Source organism: Rhamphochromis longiceps, linkage group LG3, assembly GCF_057381845.1.
Source record: "Rhamphochromis longiceps isolate RC_006_pf linkage group LG3, R_longiceps_female_GT1.1, whole genome shotgun sequence".
NCBI lineage: Eukaryota > Metazoa > Chordata > Actinopteri > Cichliformes > Cichlidae > Rhamphochromis > Rhamphochromis longiceps.
In genome coordinates, this window is record NC_140559.1 from 32,258,954 (window position 1) to 32,280,929 (window position 21,976).

General features: G+C 41.9%; 1 protein-coding gene across 1 annotated transcript; it reads left to right on the plus strand.

Moving 5' to 3' along the window:
- The first annotated feature begins 633 nt into the window (after positions 1-633).
- LOC146674162 (FERM domain-containing protein 7) lies at positions 634-21,925 on the plus strand. Its single transcript, XM_085401046.1, has 12 exons — positions 634-762; positions 13,206-13,310; positions 13,389-13,431; positions 13,559-13,637; positions 13,713-13,810; positions 15,244-15,358; positions 15,724-15,871; positions 16,268-16,363; positions 17,132-17,295; positions 17,810-17,878; positions 18,106-18,181; positions 18,492-21,925. The coding sequence occupies exons 1-12, from the start codon at positions 634-636 to the stop codon at positions 19,725-19,727; spliced, it is 2,358 nt and encodes a 785-aa protein (XP_085257172.1). The 3' UTR covers positions 19,728-21,925.
- Positions 21,926-21,976: the final 51 nt, after the last annotated feature.

The following is a 21,976-nucleotide window of genomic DNA, read 5'->3' on the forward strand; positions in this document are numbered from 1 at the left end:
CACAGTGACAGTGTCCCGTTGAGTCCCAGTAACTTGTTAAAAAGTATCAAATCACCACATTTCGTGCAAATGATGATATTTTTAGTCTAAATAATCAACTTTTAAGATCACAGTGTTAGAAGTCACTCTAAGCACTTTTTAAAGGTGAATGCAGTGAAATGTGAGTAAAGTTTGTTTATTAGGCGATTTTTAAAGACAAAGCCCTGTGAGTGTAAAATAAATAAGAAATTGTCACAATAGCCAATAAAAAGACACAATAGATGAGAAGGTGGGAGCTGTATTACTCCTCTAAAGTACAAGTACATGAAAGTGTGTTTAAGCGCAGTAATATTTATGTGCAGTGAGTTTAATCCAGTGATTTCTCAGTGAACGAGAAGCTGGATGAGGTCTGGCTGTCTGGAGACAACGTCAGCGTGTCATTGCGCATCCGGAGAGCGCGCGCTCCAGCGGTAGGAGCGAAGGGGAGGATGAACACGATCGTGGAGGTTTTGGTGTTGATGGTAATGGCGGGGAGCGCGTGAAGCCGTTTCTCGTGGGATTAACTCTCGTGGACATGGATTTAATGGACGATCGTAGTTGTTTTAGTTGTTACTTCTCCTGAGAGACGCAGACAAACAGAAAGGAGCGGGAGAGATGGGGGACCGACAGCGGCGGACCGGGAGACTCGAGAACCTCACTACCAAGTCCCGGGTCTCCAAGGAGACCAAGCTCCGGTTGCGCGTGGTCTTCCTGGATGACAGCGAGCGCACGTTCGAAGTGGAGGTAAGCCCTTCACAGGGGGCAGTGAAAACATTCATATTTACTTTTCTGAGTGGATCCACATACAGCACGTGTCTCTCTTCAAAACAATATTATAAATGATCAAATGTGTCGAATATGCGTTTTAAATCTGTCTGGATATTATTTTTTCCCCGTTTTGATAAAGCTTTCTGTCACTTTGTTTGCAACTTTCTTCCCCTCCTTCCTGAAAAAAGAAAGAAATCAAAGAGGGGGAATCCACCACGGGCTCTGTTCAGACTGGATTCTTCTCCAACATTTACGCTTTAATATAATATTGAGGATTATTATCTGGGAGTACCTGGTCATGCACTTCTCTGGTCTGACAGGGTTTAATCTGCTGTTTAATATAAGTTAAACCTGCTTTATAGACACTATTTTAGGTTTTTATAGCGTGCTTTATGCAGCAGAGAGTGTGTACTTGTACTAAAGTATTTATTTAGTTAGACTGCAAAACAGAAACTGACCATTTAAGCATAAATGTGCTTCACATTTATGCTTAACATGAGTGTTCCTTATTCTTAGGCACCAACATCCGACACAAACCCCGTGTCTCTGATTATCTCTGTTGAACAATCAAAAACAGAAGAAGAGCGCTGCAAGTTATATTTAAATAAATAGCAGATCTGTGGCCAGTATACTGTAGCAATACTACCATATTCCCATGTACTTATTTTTTCAGGTGGGTTTCAATCAGTGGCAAAACTGCAATCAAAGATACAAAAGCACAAGATTGCTGCACTCAATAATCAATTAATTTATCTATTACAGATAACTACAGACTGTATAAAAAGATGGAAAGAGTTTCAGGTCTGTCAATCTGGTCTTTCGGTGATGATGTATGAACCCTGCTTCCGGGTCCAAACTACTCTGAGTTTATTAAGGCTGTTGTGTTTTTAACATGTTTTAATGCTTTGCATCTTGTTCTATTTAATCTGAACAAGCACCTTTAAAAAGTCAGTGATAACTGTGAGACTCTCTCTGTGATTATTGCCACTATTCATTTTAGAGCTCGGTTTTTAAAACCTTACGATGTAACTACAGCCCAGCCCATGCAGCAGTATATGAATGTCTAACCTCGTATTGTGGATGGATTATCTCAGTTGTTCTCCTGGCTGAAGTTTGGTCCGTTTACATGCAATTACATTTGCCCCCGGCAGCTTTCACAGCTTTTGTGACATAAAAGAAATGATGGATTATATGATATGGAGAACACACAGGAGATAAATGTGTGTTATGTCCTTTCCTGCTTGCACTTACATAACACCGTTTTACCTTAGTGGCTCACAAAGAGAACTACAATGTGAGTTGCTTGCCTACTAACATTAGCAACTTGAGTTTTAGTGTCATATCCAAGTGCAGTTTAGCACAAGTGAGGAGAACAATCAAAACCTCTCCCACCTGAGTTACTGCCACTCTTGACTCTCTCTCTCTCTGTTAGTTTGTCCAGTAAAATAGGGAAAAAGATGAAATAGGGAAACAAACTCTCAAGCTTTCTGACAACACTGGTACAGCTGTAACAGTTGATTGTTTGTCTTGCAGGTGCTGTTTAGCGACAGAAAAGTGTTTGTGAAGGCAGGTTTGTGTAGATTTATGCATTGCTAGGACTGCTCTCCCCCCTAAAAACTGAAATTAATGCATTAACGAGGCTCAAACCCCAGTTTCTTCATTAGAAATGGTGTGTTTGAACCACCTCCTGTCTAAACTTTCATTCTTTAAAAATGGAAAAGCTCCAAAATGTCTTTTCAGAAACTCTTACGTGGGCTGTTTCACATGGTAGGCACAAATGAGAGAAATTGTCTTTAAATATTAGTATTAGTCATCACAGTGACTAATACTGCCATTACTAATACAGTTTAATTTTCACTCAGCATTAAATATACTGATGCAGTCTTCAGTAACATAATGACAGGCAGAAGTCAGTTAAAAAATACCCTGTAACCTGATTTAAAAAAAAAAGTTTCATTACAGTTGTAGGTGCTTCAGGATTGCTGAACAGCATCCTACAGGAGTGCTTCCAAATCTGCTGTTTAGCGTCAGATTCTCTCAGTGTCCCTCCGTGATCGTCTCAGCAACAGCGTGATACGTAGTCAATGTCACCAGCAGCCCTCAATGGAAGAGTGGATTAGGAAGTGACTGCAATGATTTGGCCACATCTGCCGCATCACCTTTTGATGCAGCAGCACCCCGCCCACTGGAGAATCAAGCGTGGCTCGCCTAAGAAGACTTGGATCAAGCAAATTGAAGACGATTTTAAACAATGACGCCTAACCCTTGAGCAAGCAAATGTGAAGGCAAGAGACCACAAGGCCTGGGAATGCATCATTGACCAAAATGGAAACCCTACGGCACCCACAGCGATGTATTGGCTTCGTGGACAACCACCAGCTAGGGACAAAAGAAGAAGAAGAAAGATAGCCTGTACTGTTTGCATTCATACTTGTGCATTGATGTTCCTGATCTGCCATCAGGACTGCCTGAGCTGTTCATGTTGGACTTGGAGCTGATAAATGTTGAATGACAGCTGATTTTACTGTCACAGCAAACAGAAGACTTCAGAATCACCCCTGGCCAATAAGCGTGTTATTAGAGCTACGGAAACCAGAAAAATGGCACATGTCAACATTGTCAGAGAACTAGCTATTGGATTAGCGATGTTGGCGAGCTACTTTAAAGTTACCATGATATAGATTTCAATATCAAATCTATGCTGTGGGTGTGCTGGAAGTTGATAGGTACCTACCTAGAAATGTTACTATATGTCAAATCGGCGCACTTTGATAGGTCTTTTAAGTGCTCCTGTTTACTCCTATGCATTTCTGGTTATTCTTGAACTCATTTTTCTCTTTTATTAGAAGAGAGAAACTTCACTGCCAGCATGTGTTTTCGCAGTGAAATAGCCGTACAGCAGAGAAACGCCATCCTGAGGGATAAAAGCAGGCCACAGCATCAGGCTCTTACATATGCAGATGCATATACATATATGCCATGCAGTATCATCACTGTGCTAGCATGTTTCCAATGTTAGCATGTCAACAATTCCAGTTAGAGACACATATAGCCATTTGGGGTTGCATCAGGAAGTGGATCTTTCATGAAACGCTGCCTGATCTATCTGACATTATCAAGTGATACCAAGCAGAAATATCACAGTTGTTAACATCTGCATTGCTAAAAGTTATTGGAAAAAGTTTTGTGGTTGTATGTACAGTGTGTCTCTGAACACCTCCTAAAACCTGAATGTTGTTACCAGCTTCATAAGTCATGTGGCTGTAAGCACATCCACCACAAAGTAATGACAGAGAATTAAACTTAGATGGAAAATTCAATTTAATTTTATTTAACCTCCTAGGACCTGTCGTCCACATATGTGGACATCACATTTTGGGTTATTTAGACTAAAATACTCAATTTTGCTCTACAAGGGCCTGATATCCACTTACGAGGACATTATACTGCTACTGTTCTATCAAAATATGAAATTAATATCCTCATATGTGGCTCTTATTTTTCTTAAAAAAAAATAAGGTAAAAAATAAAATAAAATCTGGTAATTCTTTGTTTTTACATTCATCAGGCCCCAATCAGCCCAAATATCAAAGAGAAATTAAAAATGCGTGTCGTGGAAGAGTTCGGGTCTTAGGAGGTTAAAATCACAACAACAGTCACTTCTTGGTGACTTAATTAAGTCTGTCAAAAGAAAGATTTATTTTATTTTTTTAATGGGCCAAACAGCTGCAGATGTTTACCAGCTGTGTGAGGTGTAAACACTCTGCTGTCTATGAACAGCCATGTGCTGCTCTACTATCCAGGTCAGAAAAAGCAGACCAACGGGCCTCTTTTTCAACATGGTAACGTCGCCTGCAAGGCAGTATTGCAATCTAAAAAGAATCTGTGTGTGAGTGTGTGTGAGTGTGTGTGCATGGCTTGCAGTATTGTGCTAGCAAAGGAGCTCCATTTTTCCATGCCCATGCTTTCTTCCCTGTCAGTTTCCCAGCGGCCTCCGGGACATTAGCAGAGTCTGTACAAGAGGAAAGAGAGCTGAAGGAAAAGGCATGGATGGACAGAATAGGGAAAAAATAAAATGTGATAAATTTAGTAAACACCCTGATCAGGCATAACATCACAACCACCTGCCTAATATTGTGTCGGTCCCCCTCTGTACTGCTGTGGGGTCTTTACCTTATGATATAAAGAACCTAGAGGTGACTGTAGTTGGGAATTAGTGTGATATGAATAAAATTTAATTTAGCTTAATTTTGCTGCCAAAACATCCCTGACTCACTGAGGCATGGACTTCACTAGACCCTTGAAGGCATGCTGTGCTATCTGGCATCAAGATGTTAGCAACAGATCCTTTAAGTCCTGTAAGCTGTGAGGTAGGGCCTCCGTGGAACGGACTTGTTTGTCTAGCACATCCCACAGATGCTTGCTTAAGATATGGGCAACTTCAAGGCCAAGTCAACACCTCAGACTCATTGTTGTGGTCCTCAAACCATTCCTGAACCATTTCTGTGCAGTCCTAAAAGATTGATTCTATTCATCTGTATGTAGCATTTTCAGTGGGAGAAACGTTTCGTCACTCATCCAAGTGACTTCTTCAGTCTCAGCTGACTGCAGGTTTCCCCAATCTTATAAACAGTACATTTGCATAATGACTGAAACCAGCCCACTGAAGGAACAATGGGCTGGGAGGTCAGTTCCTTGATCATTAATATGCAAATTCTCTTGAGCATTGATCAACACCACTGATCAAGGCTCATTGATCAAAGATCACTGATGAATTGCGATGAGTACCATTCACAGAGAGTTTGGGAATGGCTGCAATCACAGCATTGTAAGATGGTGAAAGATGTACCCTTAGGCCCCCTCCTCGATTCAGAGATGGTCTTTCCCTTTTCAAGTAAATGGCCTCATTGACTCCGCGCTCATACCAGCGTTCCTCCCTGTCCAGGATGTGTACATCCTCATCCTTGAAAGAGTGTCCACTGGCCTATAGGTGTAAATAGACTGCAGAGTCCTGGCCTGACGAGGTAGCTCTTCTGTGTTGTGCCATCCGCTTCGCCAGAGGTTGTTTGGTTTCCCCGATGTATAAATCCTGGCAATCCTCCTGGCACTTAACAGCGTACACTATGTTACTCTGTTTGTGTCGGGGACCCGATCCTTGGGCCGGACCAGTTTTTGGCGCAGCGTGTTTTGGGGTTTGAAAGCCACAGAGACCCGGTGTTTAGAAAAAAATGTGTCTCGACTGCGCCGATACTCCTGACACATATGGGATCACTGCAGGTTTTCGCTTGGGCAGCGGTTGTCTTTCTCTCCTGGATCAGCTGGAGCTTTCTTTAGGTGCCTTTCCAGCTTTGACAAAAGTCTAGCTGGGATAACCACATTTACTCAGGGCCATCTTGATGTGATGCTCTTCTGCTTCTGTGGCCGTTGTGTCAGTGGGGATGGTGTTCGCTCTGTGTTGTAGCGTCCTGATGACACCCAGTTTATGCTCCAGTGGATGATGAGAGTCAAACCTTAGATACTGATCCGTATGTGTAGGTTTACGGTACACGTCAGCTTTTAGATATCCCCTATTACTGATGGAAATCTCACAGTCTAAGAAGGCTAACCTGCCACTTTTCATATCCTCCCTGGTGAAGTTGATGTGTTGGTCCACCGAATTAATGTGATCCGTGAATTGTGGTCCATCCTCAGATTTGATTTTCACCCAGGTGTCATCCACATATCTGAACCAATGGCTTGGTGGTGTTCCATGGTAGGATAACAAAGCCCTCTTTTCCACTTCTTCCATGTACAAATTGGCCACGATGGGTGAAACTGGGGAGCCCATGGCACACCCATGTTTCTGCCTGTAGAACTGACCCTTGTGAAGTAGGTTGAATGAAGACACAGTTCCAAAAGCAAACACACTTGGTTGATGCTGAGAGTGGTCCTGTTGCTGAGGTTGGGTCATCCGGTAATCGCTTACGAACTACCTCCAATGCTTCCGTGACTGGGATGCAAGTGAAGAGAGATGTAATGTTGTACGAGACCATGGTTTCATCTGCCTCCATAATGACATCTCTCACCTTCTCAACAAAATCCAGGGTGTTCTGGATGTGGTGTTCAGAGCTGCCTACCAGCGGGTTGAGGATCAAAGCCAGAAACTTGGAGATGTTATAGGTTGCTGGAATTTATTCTGTTTCAACAGGAAGAACTGAATATGTTACTCATCATAGCTTAATGGTACAGAAATACACAATAGTGTTTGTTTGCTACAGTCTGCTTAACAATTATGGCAGCACCTTGTGGATGTTTAGCAAAGCTTGTGGTAGCTAATCCGTAAAATGTTAGACATGTTCTGTCATGCTGAATTTTTCCCCGATGTGCATGGTTCAGTCACTCAGGTCATGTTTTCTTAACCTTCAGATTAGTTTATCAAAGCTGTGACACCAAGACTGAGGTGAGTCCGCTGATTAAAACAGAGAACTGTGACGCGTCACTGGACCATGACAGCAATTTCTATGTTTGGTTTATGAACAACTTGTGAATAAAGCTTACACGCTTGAGTTTCCTCTGGAGTCTCTGGTTTCAGTCCAAAGCTTTTAAGGTTAACTGGTTTGGGTCAATGACTGAGTTTTAATTTGTATTATTTTTGCTACATCTGGCAACTTTGTGCCCTCTGGTGCATGAAATACTGATCCCTGGTGGATTTTCTGTGAACTGCATGTGTCCAATTCACAAAAGTAAAATAAATAAAATGATGTGAAAGAATAATAAGAAATAGAAATAAACAGCAATAATGCAAGAACTATATATCAGGGTAGAATTAAGTCCAAATATAAAGTACAATTAGATGTACATAGTCATACTAAGGTAGGACATACAGATTGTACAGGTGTTATTATATAAAACTGTATTATAATGTGTACATCACAGTTCAATAATCAGGCAGTGATTCAGTAGCCTGATGGCCTGTACAACCGCACATGTTGAAAAATAATACTTAACCAATATGTTGAAATTTAAACTTGTCCGTACGTGATGAGCTGGACATGTTCAGTGTTACTGCTACCTCGCAATGTGTCATGACACCTATGACAAAGGTAACTCTGTGCCTGTCTTTGAGATTTGACAAAACTGCGTTTGTTCCTCTGGAACCAGCTGGAACGAGCTAACACTCCACTGCTGTATGCAATGAAGGCCCTTCACTAGTCAAACAAACACGTGTAAGCTTGTGCAGATATCATTAATGAAACTGTTTTGCTGTTTTCTGCTTTGAATTCACATCCAAAGTTGCACATCGCTCACTTTTTCCTCTGTTCTGCTCTGCTGGAAACTAACTGCTCTGCTGATCTGTGGGCGGCTGTTTGCTTCCAGTAATTATCAGTTAGGCCTCTTCTTCTCTCTATAATCAGTTACAGCTGCCATGTCCTTCGTCATCCTCCCTCTCCCCTAATAACCTTTCTCCTTCCCTCATGACAAGTTAATGAGGGACGTCCAGTGACCCCCCCCAACAGGGCACTAAACACCAGCTATAAGACGGTGAAGGCTAAAAAAAAAGCAAAAACGTGTCACTGCAGTAAGTGAACACCGCACAAACACCAGAGACAGGTTCAGGGCTCCATGTGGGCACACACTACTACTTTGATTTAATCCTGAATTAAATTTAAGACACAGGGTCTTCAAAATAGATAAACAATAAGGCAGTACTTTTACATGTTTGTAGTGTCATTTGTATTTTTGTCTAATGTGGTTAAAGTGACCCATTCTTCTGATCTGACTCCACATTTCTATTCTTGGACTCTACTAGAAAAGCTTTGCATGATCCAGAGTTCAAAATAATCATGACGATGTGGGAGATGCACCTGACTTTACATTTTCCAGTGTGGCTTGACGCCCCAACCTCGCTTTAACTGGACTTTCTTCTGATTGGCTGCCCCTTAAATACAAAATACTTAAATAACAAGTGATTAAAATAGTAAAATATCTGGTTATATAAGATTGTGACAAGATTGAATAAATATCAGTTTTTAGAAAATAACAAAGGGGGGGGGGGGGAATAGAGGAAATATAACTGTTAGTTTAAAGGACAGAAATGGAGGTAAAAACAGGACATATCAAAAATAATCACCCAGTTTCAAAGTGATTTAATTTCTGGCTGGAGTCACAAACTTCACATGGATGTAGGGGGTCACACCAATTAGGTTGGTGTGCAAACAAAAGTAGTAGCAGAAACTCTTAAACATTGTAATTTAACAACAAACATTAAAGGAAAGATGCACAGCTTATATACACTGCGTTCCAAATTATTATGCAAATTGTGTTTAAGTGTCATAAAGAGTAAATAAGTTGTTTTTCAATTAAACTCATGGATGGAATTGTGTCTCAGGGCTCTTTGTATCACTGAAATCAATCTCGGACACCTATGATCATTTGTTTGCCAGGTGAGCCCAATTAAAGGAAAAACTACTAAAGAAGGATGTTCCACATTATGAAGCAGACCACCATTTTCAAGCAATATAGGAAGGAAAAATGATCACTCTGCTGCTGAAAAGAGTGAAATAGTTGAATGGCTTGGACATGTAATGAAAACCTTAGATATTTCACGAAAATTTAAGCGTGATCACCATAATGTTAAGAGATTTGTGGCTGAGTCAGAGCACAGATGGGTTCATGCAAATAAAGGCACAATGAGGAAGGTTTCTGCCAGACAAATACATCAGATTAAGAGAGCAGCTGCTAAAAGGCCATTACAAAGCAGCAAACACATATTTGAAGCTGCTGGTGCCTCTGGAGCCCTGTGAACATCAAGGTGTAGGATCCTCCAGAGACTTGCAGTTGTGCATGAACCTTCTATTCGGCCACCCCTAACCAATGCTCACAAGCAGAAATGGCTGCAGTGGGCCCAGAACTACATGAAGACTAATTTTCAAACAGTCTTGGCCACTGACGAGTGCAGTGCAACCCCGGATGGTCCAGATGGATGCAGTGGTGGATGCAGTGGTGGATGGCTGGTGGACGGCCACCATGTCCCAACAGGGCTGCGTTGTCAGCAAGGAGGTGGTGGAGTCATGTTTTGAGACAGAATCACGGGGAGAGAGCTGATCGGCCTCTTTAGGGTCCCTGAAGGTGTGAAAATGACCTCTGCAAAGTATGTGGAGTTTCTGACTGACCACCTTCTTCCATGGTAGAAAGAGAAGAACTGTGCCTTCTGCAACATAACCATCTTCATGCTAGTCAATGCACCATCTCATGCTACAAGGAACACCTCTGCATCAAATCAAATCAAATCAAATCACTTTTATTGTCACATCACATGTGCAGGCACACTGGCACAGCACATGCGAGTGAAATTCTTGTGTGCGAGCCCCACAAGCAACAGAGATGTGCAAACACAACAACACAAACGAGCAAAATACAAGAATGGCCAACCTGAAACTAATAAATATATGTACAATATATAATAGTGTATGCATTTCTGGATGTGTATACTAAATATTTTCCTACGTGTGTGTGTGTGTGAGTGTGTGTGTGTGTGTGTGTGTGTGTGTGAGAGTGTGTGTGTGTGTGTGTGTGTGTGTGTGTGTGTATACACATTTTTACAAATTAAATAGTAAAAAAATAAAATAAAACAATAATAATAATAATAATAATAAAATATATAAAATATACAGAGTTGAATATGTGCAAAATAAGTGGCATTTATATACAGTGTGGAGTGCATAATGTTGAAGTTCCAGTAGTGAAGCTGAGGTGTCTATGAAGTGTTCAGCAGTCTGATGGCCTGATGGAAAAAGCTGTCTCTCAGTCTGCTGGTACGGGACCGGATGCTGCAGAACCTCCTTCCTGATGGAAGCAGTCTGAACAGTTTATGGCTGGGGTGACTGGAGTCCTTGATGATCCTCCCCGCTTTCCTCAGGCACCGCTTCCTGTAGATGTCTTGGAGGGAGGGAAGCTCACCTCCAATTATCCGTTCAGAGCACCGCACTACTCGCTGGAGAGCTTTGCAGTTGTAGGCGGTGCTGTTGCCATACCAGGTGGTGATGCATCCAGTGAGGATGCTCTCAATGGCACAGTGATAGAAGGTCCTGAGGATGCGGGGGCTCATGCCGAATCTTTTCAGTCTCCTGAGAAAGAAGAGGCGCTTCTGCGCCTTCTTCACTGTTTTGTTTGTGTGTACTGACCACGTAAGATCCTCAGCCAGATGTACTCCAAGGAACCGGAAGCTACTCACTCTCTCCACAGCAGCGCCGTTGATGGTGATGGGGGTGTGTACTTCTCTGCACCTCCGGAAGTCCACTATCAACTCCTTTGTCTTTGCGACGTTGAGGGTGAGATGGTTGTCTTGACACCAGTGGGTCAGGGCGCTGACCTCCTCCCTGTAAGCCGTCTCATCACCGTTGGTGATAAGACCCACCACTGTAGTGTCGTCCGCAAACTTCACAATGATGTTGGAGCTGTTAGTGGCTGTGCAGTCGTAGGTGTAGAGTGAGTACAGGAGAGGGCTCAGTACACACCCCTGTGGAGCACCAGTGTTCAGTGTGATGGGGGATGAGGTGATGCTGCCCAGTCTGACCACTTGGCGTCTGTCAGACAGGAAGCTAAGGATCCAGCTGCAGAGGGAGCTGCTCAGTCCTAGATCCTGCAGTTTCCTGTCCAGCTTCGAGGGAACGATGGTATTGAATGCTGAGCTGTAATCTACAAACAGCATCCTCACATACGTGTCTCTCTTCTCCAGGTGTGACAGGGCAGTGTGTAGTGTCAGGGCTATGGCATCATCAGTGGACCTGTTGTGGCGGTATGCAAACTGTAGAGGGTCCAGTGAGTCGGGTCATTGGCTGCTATCGGCGTAAAAGGAGAGGAACTCATGTTGTGGTCCCCATCCTGACTTCAATCCTACTGAGAACCTTTGGAGCATCCTCAAGCAAAAAACTATAAGGGTGGGAGGCAGTTCACATCCAAACAGCAGCTCAGGGAGGCTATTCTGACATCCTGCAAAGACATTCAAGTAGAAACTTTCCAAAAACTTACAAGTTCCATGGATGCAAGAATTGTAAAACTGCTATCAAATAAGGGGTCCTATGTTAATATGTAACTTGATCTGTTAAGATGTTTTTGATTGAAATAGCTTTTGATTTCAGTGAAATTGATCTACTAATGCTGCAAATTCAACAAATGACTATTTTGAATTCTCTACAACCTATAAAATCTTTTGAAGCTCTGTGTGCGTAATAATTTGGAATAGTGCATTTTAAGTTTTTTATTTTTGAAGAACATACTGTTTTCATTGGGAGTTTTGTTCAGCAACATTTGAATTATATTCTGTTGGTCGATGACTCGAAAATGATGCCGACTGTCATATGAATCGACTATTTCGGAAAAACAGAGAAAAATATAATTTGCATAATAATTTGGAATGCAGTGTATATATCTGTTATAATCTGTTCATTATTTCCCTTCAAATGGAGCCACGTTTGTAAGGGAAATACATTTGTGAGTTGAGCAGCAGAGTTGAGTATGCGGGTTTTGTCCATGAAAAACAAGCCAGACCTTCTCTGCCAAGGCCAAACAATTTATTCTTGAGTCTTGTTTGGTTTAATTTAATGGATTGGATAATTGAAGTCTGAAGAAACAAGACATAGCAACAGTTTACAGTCTATTCATTGAACAAATGGACCTCAGTACCATGTGGAAGAACCATACACAGCCTGGTATCTCCTCCTCATGCTGGTCACCAGCTCATTCACACACTGCTGTGGGATGGCATCCCATTCATCAACCAGCATTTGTCACAAATCAGCCTGTATAGTTGTGCTTTTGGCATTGGCAGAGAAGACCCCTTAGGTTTATATATCTATACATATCTGCCAGCAAACTGAGTTTCCAATGACCCAAAAGTCACTGGAATCCAGAGTCAGGGACATTAGTTGAAATACACCATTTTTACAGATTTGTAACCATGACGGCAAAAGAAATGTGTGAGACTTCATGTGAAAGGCAACACCTTCTAATATTTGAAAATGTGCCTAATTAACAAACTAGTGAAAAAAACAAACAAACCTAATCTTAACCTTTCGCCTGACGTGTTCACCATTAGGAGGTTAAGTAAGACGAGCAATGAAGGTCTCAGTTTCCATGGATACAGTTCAAAATTTTCTGCCGTTGTCCTCTGTCATGCCTCAACTTTTTCTGTCTGTTGTCTTTTAATCATTTAATGTCCCCTATGCATATCTTCCACAGATTAATTAAATATGAAAGAAAAAAAATGGCCATGATTATGCAAACTCTCATTAAGCAAAGTATTAGTGGATAAAGTAACTGAGCTGTAGCACATTTTTCTGGGCTCCCAGGAGCACTCCCGGACTTTAGTTTTAAGAACGTCTCAATTAAAAAGTCCTATTATCCTTCTCACTTTAATTCTCTCCCACTCTTTCTTCCAGCAAAAGGTTTTAGGTGGCGACTTCTACAACAAAGTGTGCGGTCATCTGAAACTGCTGGAGAAGGAGTACTTTGGCCTGGAGTTCAGACACCACAGTGGCAATTATGTAAGAAATGCTGGATCACACAGATACGCACAGATCAGTGCGGGAGGTTTTTAATGTCTTAACAAGTTTCTGTTGCAGGTTTGGTTGGAGCTGCTGAAACCTTTGGTCAAACAGATCAAATGTAAGTCATATCTGTCCTAAGATTAGTGCTCTGACTTCATATTTCCTCCAAATATTTCCAGATCTCAACGTCTCCGTTGGCACCATTGTCCTACGTCTATAATCTCTTTTCTTTTCCCCTCTGTCAGACACCAATGATTTATTCTTCAGGTTTATAGTCAAATTTTTTCCACCAGATCCTGGACAACTCAAGAGAGGCCTCACCAGGTAAAGTCTGAGCATAGATGTGATATATGTGAAATGCCACAGTAGGTGTACTCATACTGTTTTGTGTGTGCACAGGTATCTTTTTGCCTTACAGATCAAGCAGGACTTGTCTAATGGCAGTCTGACCTGTAATGACAACAGTGCCGCCCTGCTGGTCTCTCACATACTGCAGTGTAAGCATCAAAGTGCATCACACCTGCTGTAATTTTTTTTTTATTTTTTATTTTTGCGGAAGATTCAGAAAAGTATGGAGCCCCGCAAGGGACATGGCAGAAAAAAAAATTACGATGAAGTTTTGCGAGATCTCGCAAAACAAACTCGGGATCTCGCAAAACTTTTGCGAGATGTCGCAAAACTTTTAAGATATTTCGAGTTGTGAATGTAGCTATGTAAACGTCAAATATCTGCTCGGTTTACAAGACATCACATATTTGCAAAAGTGCTCCGACGTTTTTGGAGATCTGACACCCACCATCTCGAAGCTAATGGGAGGTCGAGACCTACTACAGCCGGGAGGAACACCGCTCTCCCGGCACATCGTGCCTCGACCTCCCGGTCGGCTTCGAGCTGGCGGCCGCCAAAGAATGCGGCTAAAACTTTTGTGAGATCCTGAGTTTGTTTTGCGAGATCTCGCAAAAGTCCGTCTTAATTTTTTTTTCCCCCATGTCCCTTGCGGGGCTCCGTAGAAAAGTACTGGAAACGTTCCTCAGACATTTTGGTCCATATTGACATGATAGCATTACACAGACGCAGGTGCTCATCCCAGAGGTGCTCAGATTCAGATGTGGTGATTGTGCAGCGCGTTTGAGTACAGTGAACTCATTGTCGTGTTTGTGACATGGTGTGTTATCCTGCTGGAAGCAGCCATCAGAGGATAGGCATAGGCAATGGCATTCAAACAATGTTCAACTGTTTAAATGTGTATTTTAAGAAAGTATCCTCTTACAATTACACCGGCAGTTTCTTGGCCTTCACTGACAACAGTGGCACCTGGTTTGGTCTTCTGCGGCTATAGCCCATCTGCTTCAAGGTTCAGCATGTTGTGCATTCAGAGATGCTCTTCTGCATACCTTCATATCATGTTATTTGATTTACTGCTGCCTTCCTATCAGCTCAAAGCAGTCTGGCCCTTCTCCTGTAATCTCTGGAATCAACAAAGTATTTTCACCTACAGAGCTGCTGCTCGTGGGATATTTTATCTTTATTGGGACATTTTCTGTAAAGCCTAGTGATGGTTGTGAGGGAAATTCCCAGTAGATTAACAGTCTCTGAAATGCTCAGATGAGCCCATGTGGTACCAACAACTGTGCCACACTAAAATTTGAACTTTGGTAGGAAATCTATATGTTTACATGGCTACATGCATTTTTCTGCATGTGTACCTAATAAAGGGTCCGGGGAGTACATAGTCATTATATACATTATGTTTTTGAAAATGTGTTTCATATACTGCATTTACTTAGTCAAAGATTTCCCTCTAGAGCAACGACCCATTCCGATTCTCTCCTTCCCAAATGGCCCAAAAATGGTGACTATACTGCAATTAAATATTTAAAACGCAGAGAAACTAAATATGTGTTTGCATGCATTTGCATTTGTGCTACAGCAGAGATAGGGGACTATGATGAGGAGCTGGACTGCCAGCATTTGGAGATGAAGCACTATGTTCCCAACCAGGAATATCTGGACCACAAAATCATCAAGTTTCACAAGAAACACAGGTATGAAGTGAAGCAGAAGACACTGGTGCTCTGTAGTATGCGGACAGTTTTGTCAAACTAGTGTTAATTTTGACCAGAGAGAAAGGGCAAAGTATTAACTGGACGTAGGACTGTGCCTCTTTCCCCCATCCCACCCATAGATTCTTTTAAAAAGACGATAGATTTGAAAATATGATGGTTTCCAACCAAAATGCCACTTTTGAAACATGCATTTGACGTGTTGTTTGAGTCTAACTAGGAGAAATTTTGTTGGAAAAGCAGAAGTGACTGCTGGGTCAAATTGGCAGCAAAACAACAGCAATGCATCCAACTCTCCATAAATCAGAGGCTGGATTGTAATTGTGATTCTTTGTTTCTGTCCATAGAGGACTCTCTCCAGCAAACTCCGACATCCAGCTGCTGGAGGTGGCGAGGAAGCTGGACATGTATGGAATCAGGCCTTACCCTGCCTATGATGGGGAGGGAATGAGGATCAATCTGGCTGTCACACACTCTGGAGTGCTAGTCTTTCAGGTGTGTCCACTTCCACATAAAAGGACAAATCTTTTTATTTTTTTCCATCAGAAAAATTTCCTCTTCTTCTAAGCTAGGAGTTGCTGTTTTAGCATAAAAAAGTTGGTTTGTGAAGTTACAACACAATAAATTTAATGGATCTAATAAACTAACAATCATTCATTGTATGCGAGATAAAACAAGATATGCGAGATGTGTAGAGATAAAACCTGAGGACGTCGGTGATCCTTTTTAGTTTTTACAGTACCAATAAAAGTTTACAATTTCCATGTGCATTTCTCAAAAATCAACTAACAGGTTTAGGAGAGGAACACTGTTTGAGGCTAAATATGTGTGCAGATGCTACACTACACATTACATATAATCTCTCATTATTTTTTTCTTGTGTTTTTCCAGGGAAACACAAAAATCAACACATTCAGCTGGGCAAAGATCCGCAAGCTAAGCTTCAAACGCAAGCATTTCCTCATCAAACTACATGATAAAGTTGGGGTGAGAAACTGGTCCAGTTTGGGCCACACGGTTTTGCTTTTTGTCCTATGAAGATTTATCTTTGAGGGGTGTACCCTGCCTCCCACCCTAAGACAGCTGGGATTGGCTCCAGCTCCCCCGCAACCCTGAAAAAGGAAAAGGGGAAGCAGATGGATGGGGGGTTTTTTTTGGCCGTTATTCAATAGTTGAGCTGTTAAGAGTAGAAAAGAAAGGGTGGTGGTGGTGTGGGGTAGACATGTAGAAATGAGCCATGGGCCAGACTCGATCCTGGACATCTGCATTTCAGCCATATGGCATGTGGTCACCTGCTCTACCAGTTAGCTAAACTGGCACACCTACCATTAGTATTTAGTATGGAATAATGAGTGAGTTTATGTCTCACTCCCCTGTGAGTGAACAGGGGACTCTTGTGATGGATGCATGAAAAATGGGCAGGTCCAAATATTTAAGAGATCTTTGGAAGGAACAAAACATTCTGGCCAAAAGAGTAAGGCTTTTGTGGAGATCTCCTGGCCAGTAGTTCTAAGTACTTGTGAACAGCATGCAAATAGGCAATGTAAAGATCAAATCCGATCCATAGCAGCTACCAAGTTACTAATGTAAAGGTTCTACAGCTAGAGCACTGGTGCCAGTTCCCACAGAGCACCCTATGGGGGCTTTTAAGTTCTCCGGTAGAAGACTTTTTGGGACTTGAAGTGCAGACAGCATGCTATACAGAGGCGGTTGTAAATATTTGACTCATCATCGTCTTATTTCATGTCCATCCAGCCCTCGTGTAAGGATACACTAGAGTTGGCCATGGCCAGCCGTGATGTGTGTAAATCATTCTGGAAGATGTGTGTGGAGTACCATGCTTTCTTCAGGCTGGCTGAGGAACCAAAGGCCATACACAAAACTCTGCTGTCATGTAAAGGCTCCAGCTTCAGATACAGGTAAAATGCAGACAAGTGCACATAATGCTATAATCTGAAGGTGCATTCAGGCTTTTGTATAATACATATATATATATATTAATCATCTTTTGCCCAAAATCAAAGTCATTTACTTCCAGTGTCTACTATGCATGAATTGTTCTCCAACCATTTAGTGGTACATCATCTGGATTTAAGCTTGTACACAAATATTTTGACTCACAAAACTTTTTACTTACCTACTCTTGTAGTGTTTGAATAAACCATCCTGAGCTTTCCAGCTTATCCAAAGGACAGATCATGTCGTGGTGATCAGTCTGTCCACAACTCACAAGAATCCCTACTGATAGTATTGGTTAGAATTGAACCAAACTGTGCTCAAAGTCATTTGCTGATTTATAAGCAAAAACCTGAGAAATATGATGGACTGTGAGCGTTTTTTTATTACCCTTTTCTTCTGATGAATATTCAGACTCTTTGTTTTCAGTCAGGTGTGGTAGTGTGTCCATCTGATGTTAGTAATGTTGTTTGGCAGTGGTCGGACCCAGAAGCAGCTGCTGGAGTGTCTGGGATCAGGGGAGAAGAAGCCTTCACACTTTGAAAAGTGAGAGAGAGATTTTATTGATGCTTCAATTTCCTTTTCATAAGCAAGAAACTTGCTTATGCATGTACTTCAAAAGCAAGGAGCTTTAAGTACTTGAAACGGCAACATATTTTATTAAGCCATCTTATGTAAAGGTCAAAGGATCTGGAACAGAGGAATATTTTGTGATCAATTTTTATAGTCTGTGTATAACATCCGTTATTTTATTCCTTTCTCTGTCTGTCCAGGATGTACAGTCAGACTGACTGTGACCCCAGACAATGTCGATCTTCTCCTGATCTCCTCACAGATGTCTCCAAACAGGTAATAAATATGACTGTTCAGTCTTTAAAACTATTACTTGACACACAAAGCATATTCATGTCTGACAAAATTAAAACAGCTACTGTTCTATTATCTGTTTTTAATGATTTTGTTTAATTAACTTGAAGAGCTATGGGTTTTTCAAAATTTCATTACATGTTCTTGGGCCGTTTTTTCTTCTTTTTTACAGTTCTCTGATATTATCTAATACATACATACTCTGATATCATATGAGCGAATTAATTAATGGTAGCATAATCAAAATATTAGTAATAAAAACAACTCGAGTGTTCGTGCCTTTTCTTCTCAGGTGTACGAACATTCCCACCCATTCCCACGGTCAAGTCGTGCTCTGGCAATACACAGCCAGGATCAGCTGGACCCGCATCATCAAGACAATGATATTGAAATCAACGAAAGAGTGGCTAAACGCAGCCATTCATGTGTTGAGGTCAGCCAGAGGCCTCGCCTCCTCTCCCAAGTCACTCCTCTTTCTCCATCTGTCAACCAGACAACGCCGCCTTCACCCTCACTGAAGACGAGATCTGCTTCGATATCTGTAGTAGAGGACGCAAGGGGGGTACGAATCGGGACACAGCGCCAAGCCCAGCGGTTAGCTGGTGTCTATGGAAACCGATCTAGACGTCGACCCAACCCCCAGCCACATCCAGACGCAGGACAGCAGCTGGTCCTTCTCTACCCTAACAGCCCTGCCTACCAGTATCATCCTGTCCTCCCATCGTTCCCATTAGGTGGCTCCTCGCCACTCAACCGACATCCCTACTTGTCGGAATTTGTTACCGTTTCCTCACTGGAACGAATTCCACATACAAGACGGCGGGATTATGTGACAATGGATGGCATAACACGGCCATCTTTTTACCCAATGTGTCACGATTCGCCATCTAGTTCACCAATCAGGAGAAACCTCCGCTCCAGTGGTTCAGGTGGGCTGGGATTGGCCAGAATGTACCAACCAGGAAGCAATGGTGCAAGAATCAGGGGCGTTGGACATACAGAGGCGGGTCATTACAGCGATGACTCCAACTTCCTTCCTGGACTGCCTCGCCGTGTAGCCAGCCAACCTGATGTCAAATTAAACCTCTCGAGGAGCTCAAACACTGCCTTTAACCCTGCTTCTGAGTTTCGCCCTCTTGGTTACTACCCCCACCTGACGCGCCCCTCCAGACCCACCTACCTCCCACTAAACTCTTCCCCTCTGCCTGAACGCCCCAGTTCACTATGTATGATTGGCAGCACTGCGGGAAGCTACAGCGACTCAGACCCGGAGGTTTTCTATCCATACTACTGCCCTGCCCCTCAGGTAGGCAAGATGGTACGGTCCGCTGGACTAGCCAGGATGAGGTTTTCATCGGGGAGTCTCCAACTTGATGAGGAGGAAGAGGGGGAGGAGGAAGAGAAGGAGCATGCAACAGCAAAAGAAACTGCAAAGAAGGAGCCAGAGGGTGAAGAGGAGAAGAAAGAAAAGAGTGAAGGAGGAGCGGATACGAAAGGAGCGGCAAAGGTTACTGAAGTGACGCTGTAGAAAAGATTAAAACATTAAAGCGATTGATGATCACAGTCAAAACTGGAAGGATAATTTAAAATAGCACATCCTCTGCAGACTGTAGATAACACCATAAATGTATTAGATAAGAAGTGTGTCGTTTTGAGGTGCACTGGCAGATGAAATGTATTTTTTTGCCTTCTTCAAGTGAAAACCTCAGATTTTGAAAAGGGGCTACTGTTTTAGTGGCTATTTTATAGGTGCAAGCTTACAAAAACAAGTAAATAAATAACAATAATAATAATAATAATAATAATAATAATAATTAGTATTTTAGAAATTAAAGATGTTTGACAAATTAAAGCAGACAACAATTTAAATTTTTTGTTAAGGTGTTTGAGCCACTACAACATTAACTCTTCAAACATTCCTTTACCAGAGGGGTATGGGCACCATGTTTCTTAAATATTTTCCCTCATTTCATGTCTTGATGATGATCATCAAATGGAGACACATTGGTCTCCTGAAGATGTTAATTTTAGTTGCAATCTGGTGACTGTGAAGTTCATAGGCTACTCCTTAAGCCGTGTTAACTATAAGGTAGGCCCATATATAGGTGGAGGCACTGTCATCCTGAAATAGACCACTCACATCCCATACAACTGGTCAACCAGAACAACTTTCTATTGGTTTTCATTTTTCGTTCCCTCTAAGGCAGGGGTGGGCCAATAATTTTTCCAAGGGACTACATGAGAAACTGGGACTGCAGGGCTGCATCAATTAAGCTTATTGGTGTGGCCATCCAAAAAAGTCCCAGTTTCTAACGTGGCCCCTCGGAAAAAGGAAACCGCAAAATACCCCAAATGTCTTAATAGAGCCAACAGATGCTCTAAGGGCCGAGCATTCTAGGCTGTGCTTTTCTCTTGATGTCTTTATGTGTGTCTTTTATGCAGTCTCTCACTTATTGACAGTATGGTTAAGGATGGCTCACCCAAACGTATCACTTTTCCACATTTCTGCAGACCAGTGCCTATGTTGCTTTTTTGCTTTGTAACCCCTTTCATTGAAGCACTCTATAGCTATGTGCAGTACATGTGTGAAAAGCATACCTAGGTTGAAAAAAAAAATGGATGAAGCAACTGTGACGTTAGCTTTTCGGCCACTGTTACACTAGTTTTTGGAGCCAGAATTTACCATATCTGGACAAGTTATCAGTTGCTGGTAAAAAAAGGAGAGTGTTTGGTCACAACCCCCCTGAAATCTTGGTAGATAAAGAAAATCTGTATTCCCCAATTGACTGGGCAGTGGATGCCAAGTGAGAGCCGCTAAATGAATATGGTACTGCACTGAAAACCTCTTTTTGATTGATTTGCTCACTGGCAGATCACTACGGTGATCCAGTTTGCGTGGAAGACGGAGACTTGACTACAAACAATCACCTAGTGGTGGTGAAACTCTGAAAAGTGCATCTATTGGAAAGTGTTGATTTTATCATCTTTGACGTTGCTAACCACAGGCAGCAACCTCCACTGCCAGCTGGTAAGGGAAAACATATTTTTTGCATACTAAATAGTTGTTGCCAAGGGAACAACAACCGATCTGTGTGTAACTGAGTTTTAAAGTACAAAGAATACGCCAAGAATCTGCATTCTTGGCATTACCTTTAATCGTCCATAATTGTCTATATTTCTATGTGATCGTCCTCACTGACTGTCCAAAGTAAAACATAAGCGACATGTGTATCAACAAAGACCCTTGTTGCTACATCCAAAAAACAAACAAACAAAAAAAAAAAAACTCTAAGAGAGAATGAAATCCCTGTTGCCGTTTATATGCATTTATAGTTATATGCAAACACTAGCCATACCCTTACCAGTTAATCCAGCCTATCAAGCACTGGAATCTAACATTCACAGATTGTGTGGATTGGACTGAAATCATGTGGAGTCTGTTTTGATCCCACTGGACCAGCGAACTATTAGCAATGTGGTAGTTGTGCTGGCTTTAACCTTTCCCACAGACTAAAATGGTGGTCAATTTGATCCCGATCAGATCATCTGAATTTCAGGTTGTGTTATTTAATGTTGACATACTGCTGTATTTGGAGACATTATTTCAGACTAATGGCAATGGTTTAAAAACAGAGCAAAACAATAATAATAAATAATCAAACACCAATAAAAATAAATAATTTTTAATCTGTGTGAAAATGACTAAATTAATCTTGATGTCTGTTGGAAAAGGACCTTCTAGGACTTAAATATAAAGTCTTTGTGTGTGGGTATGAT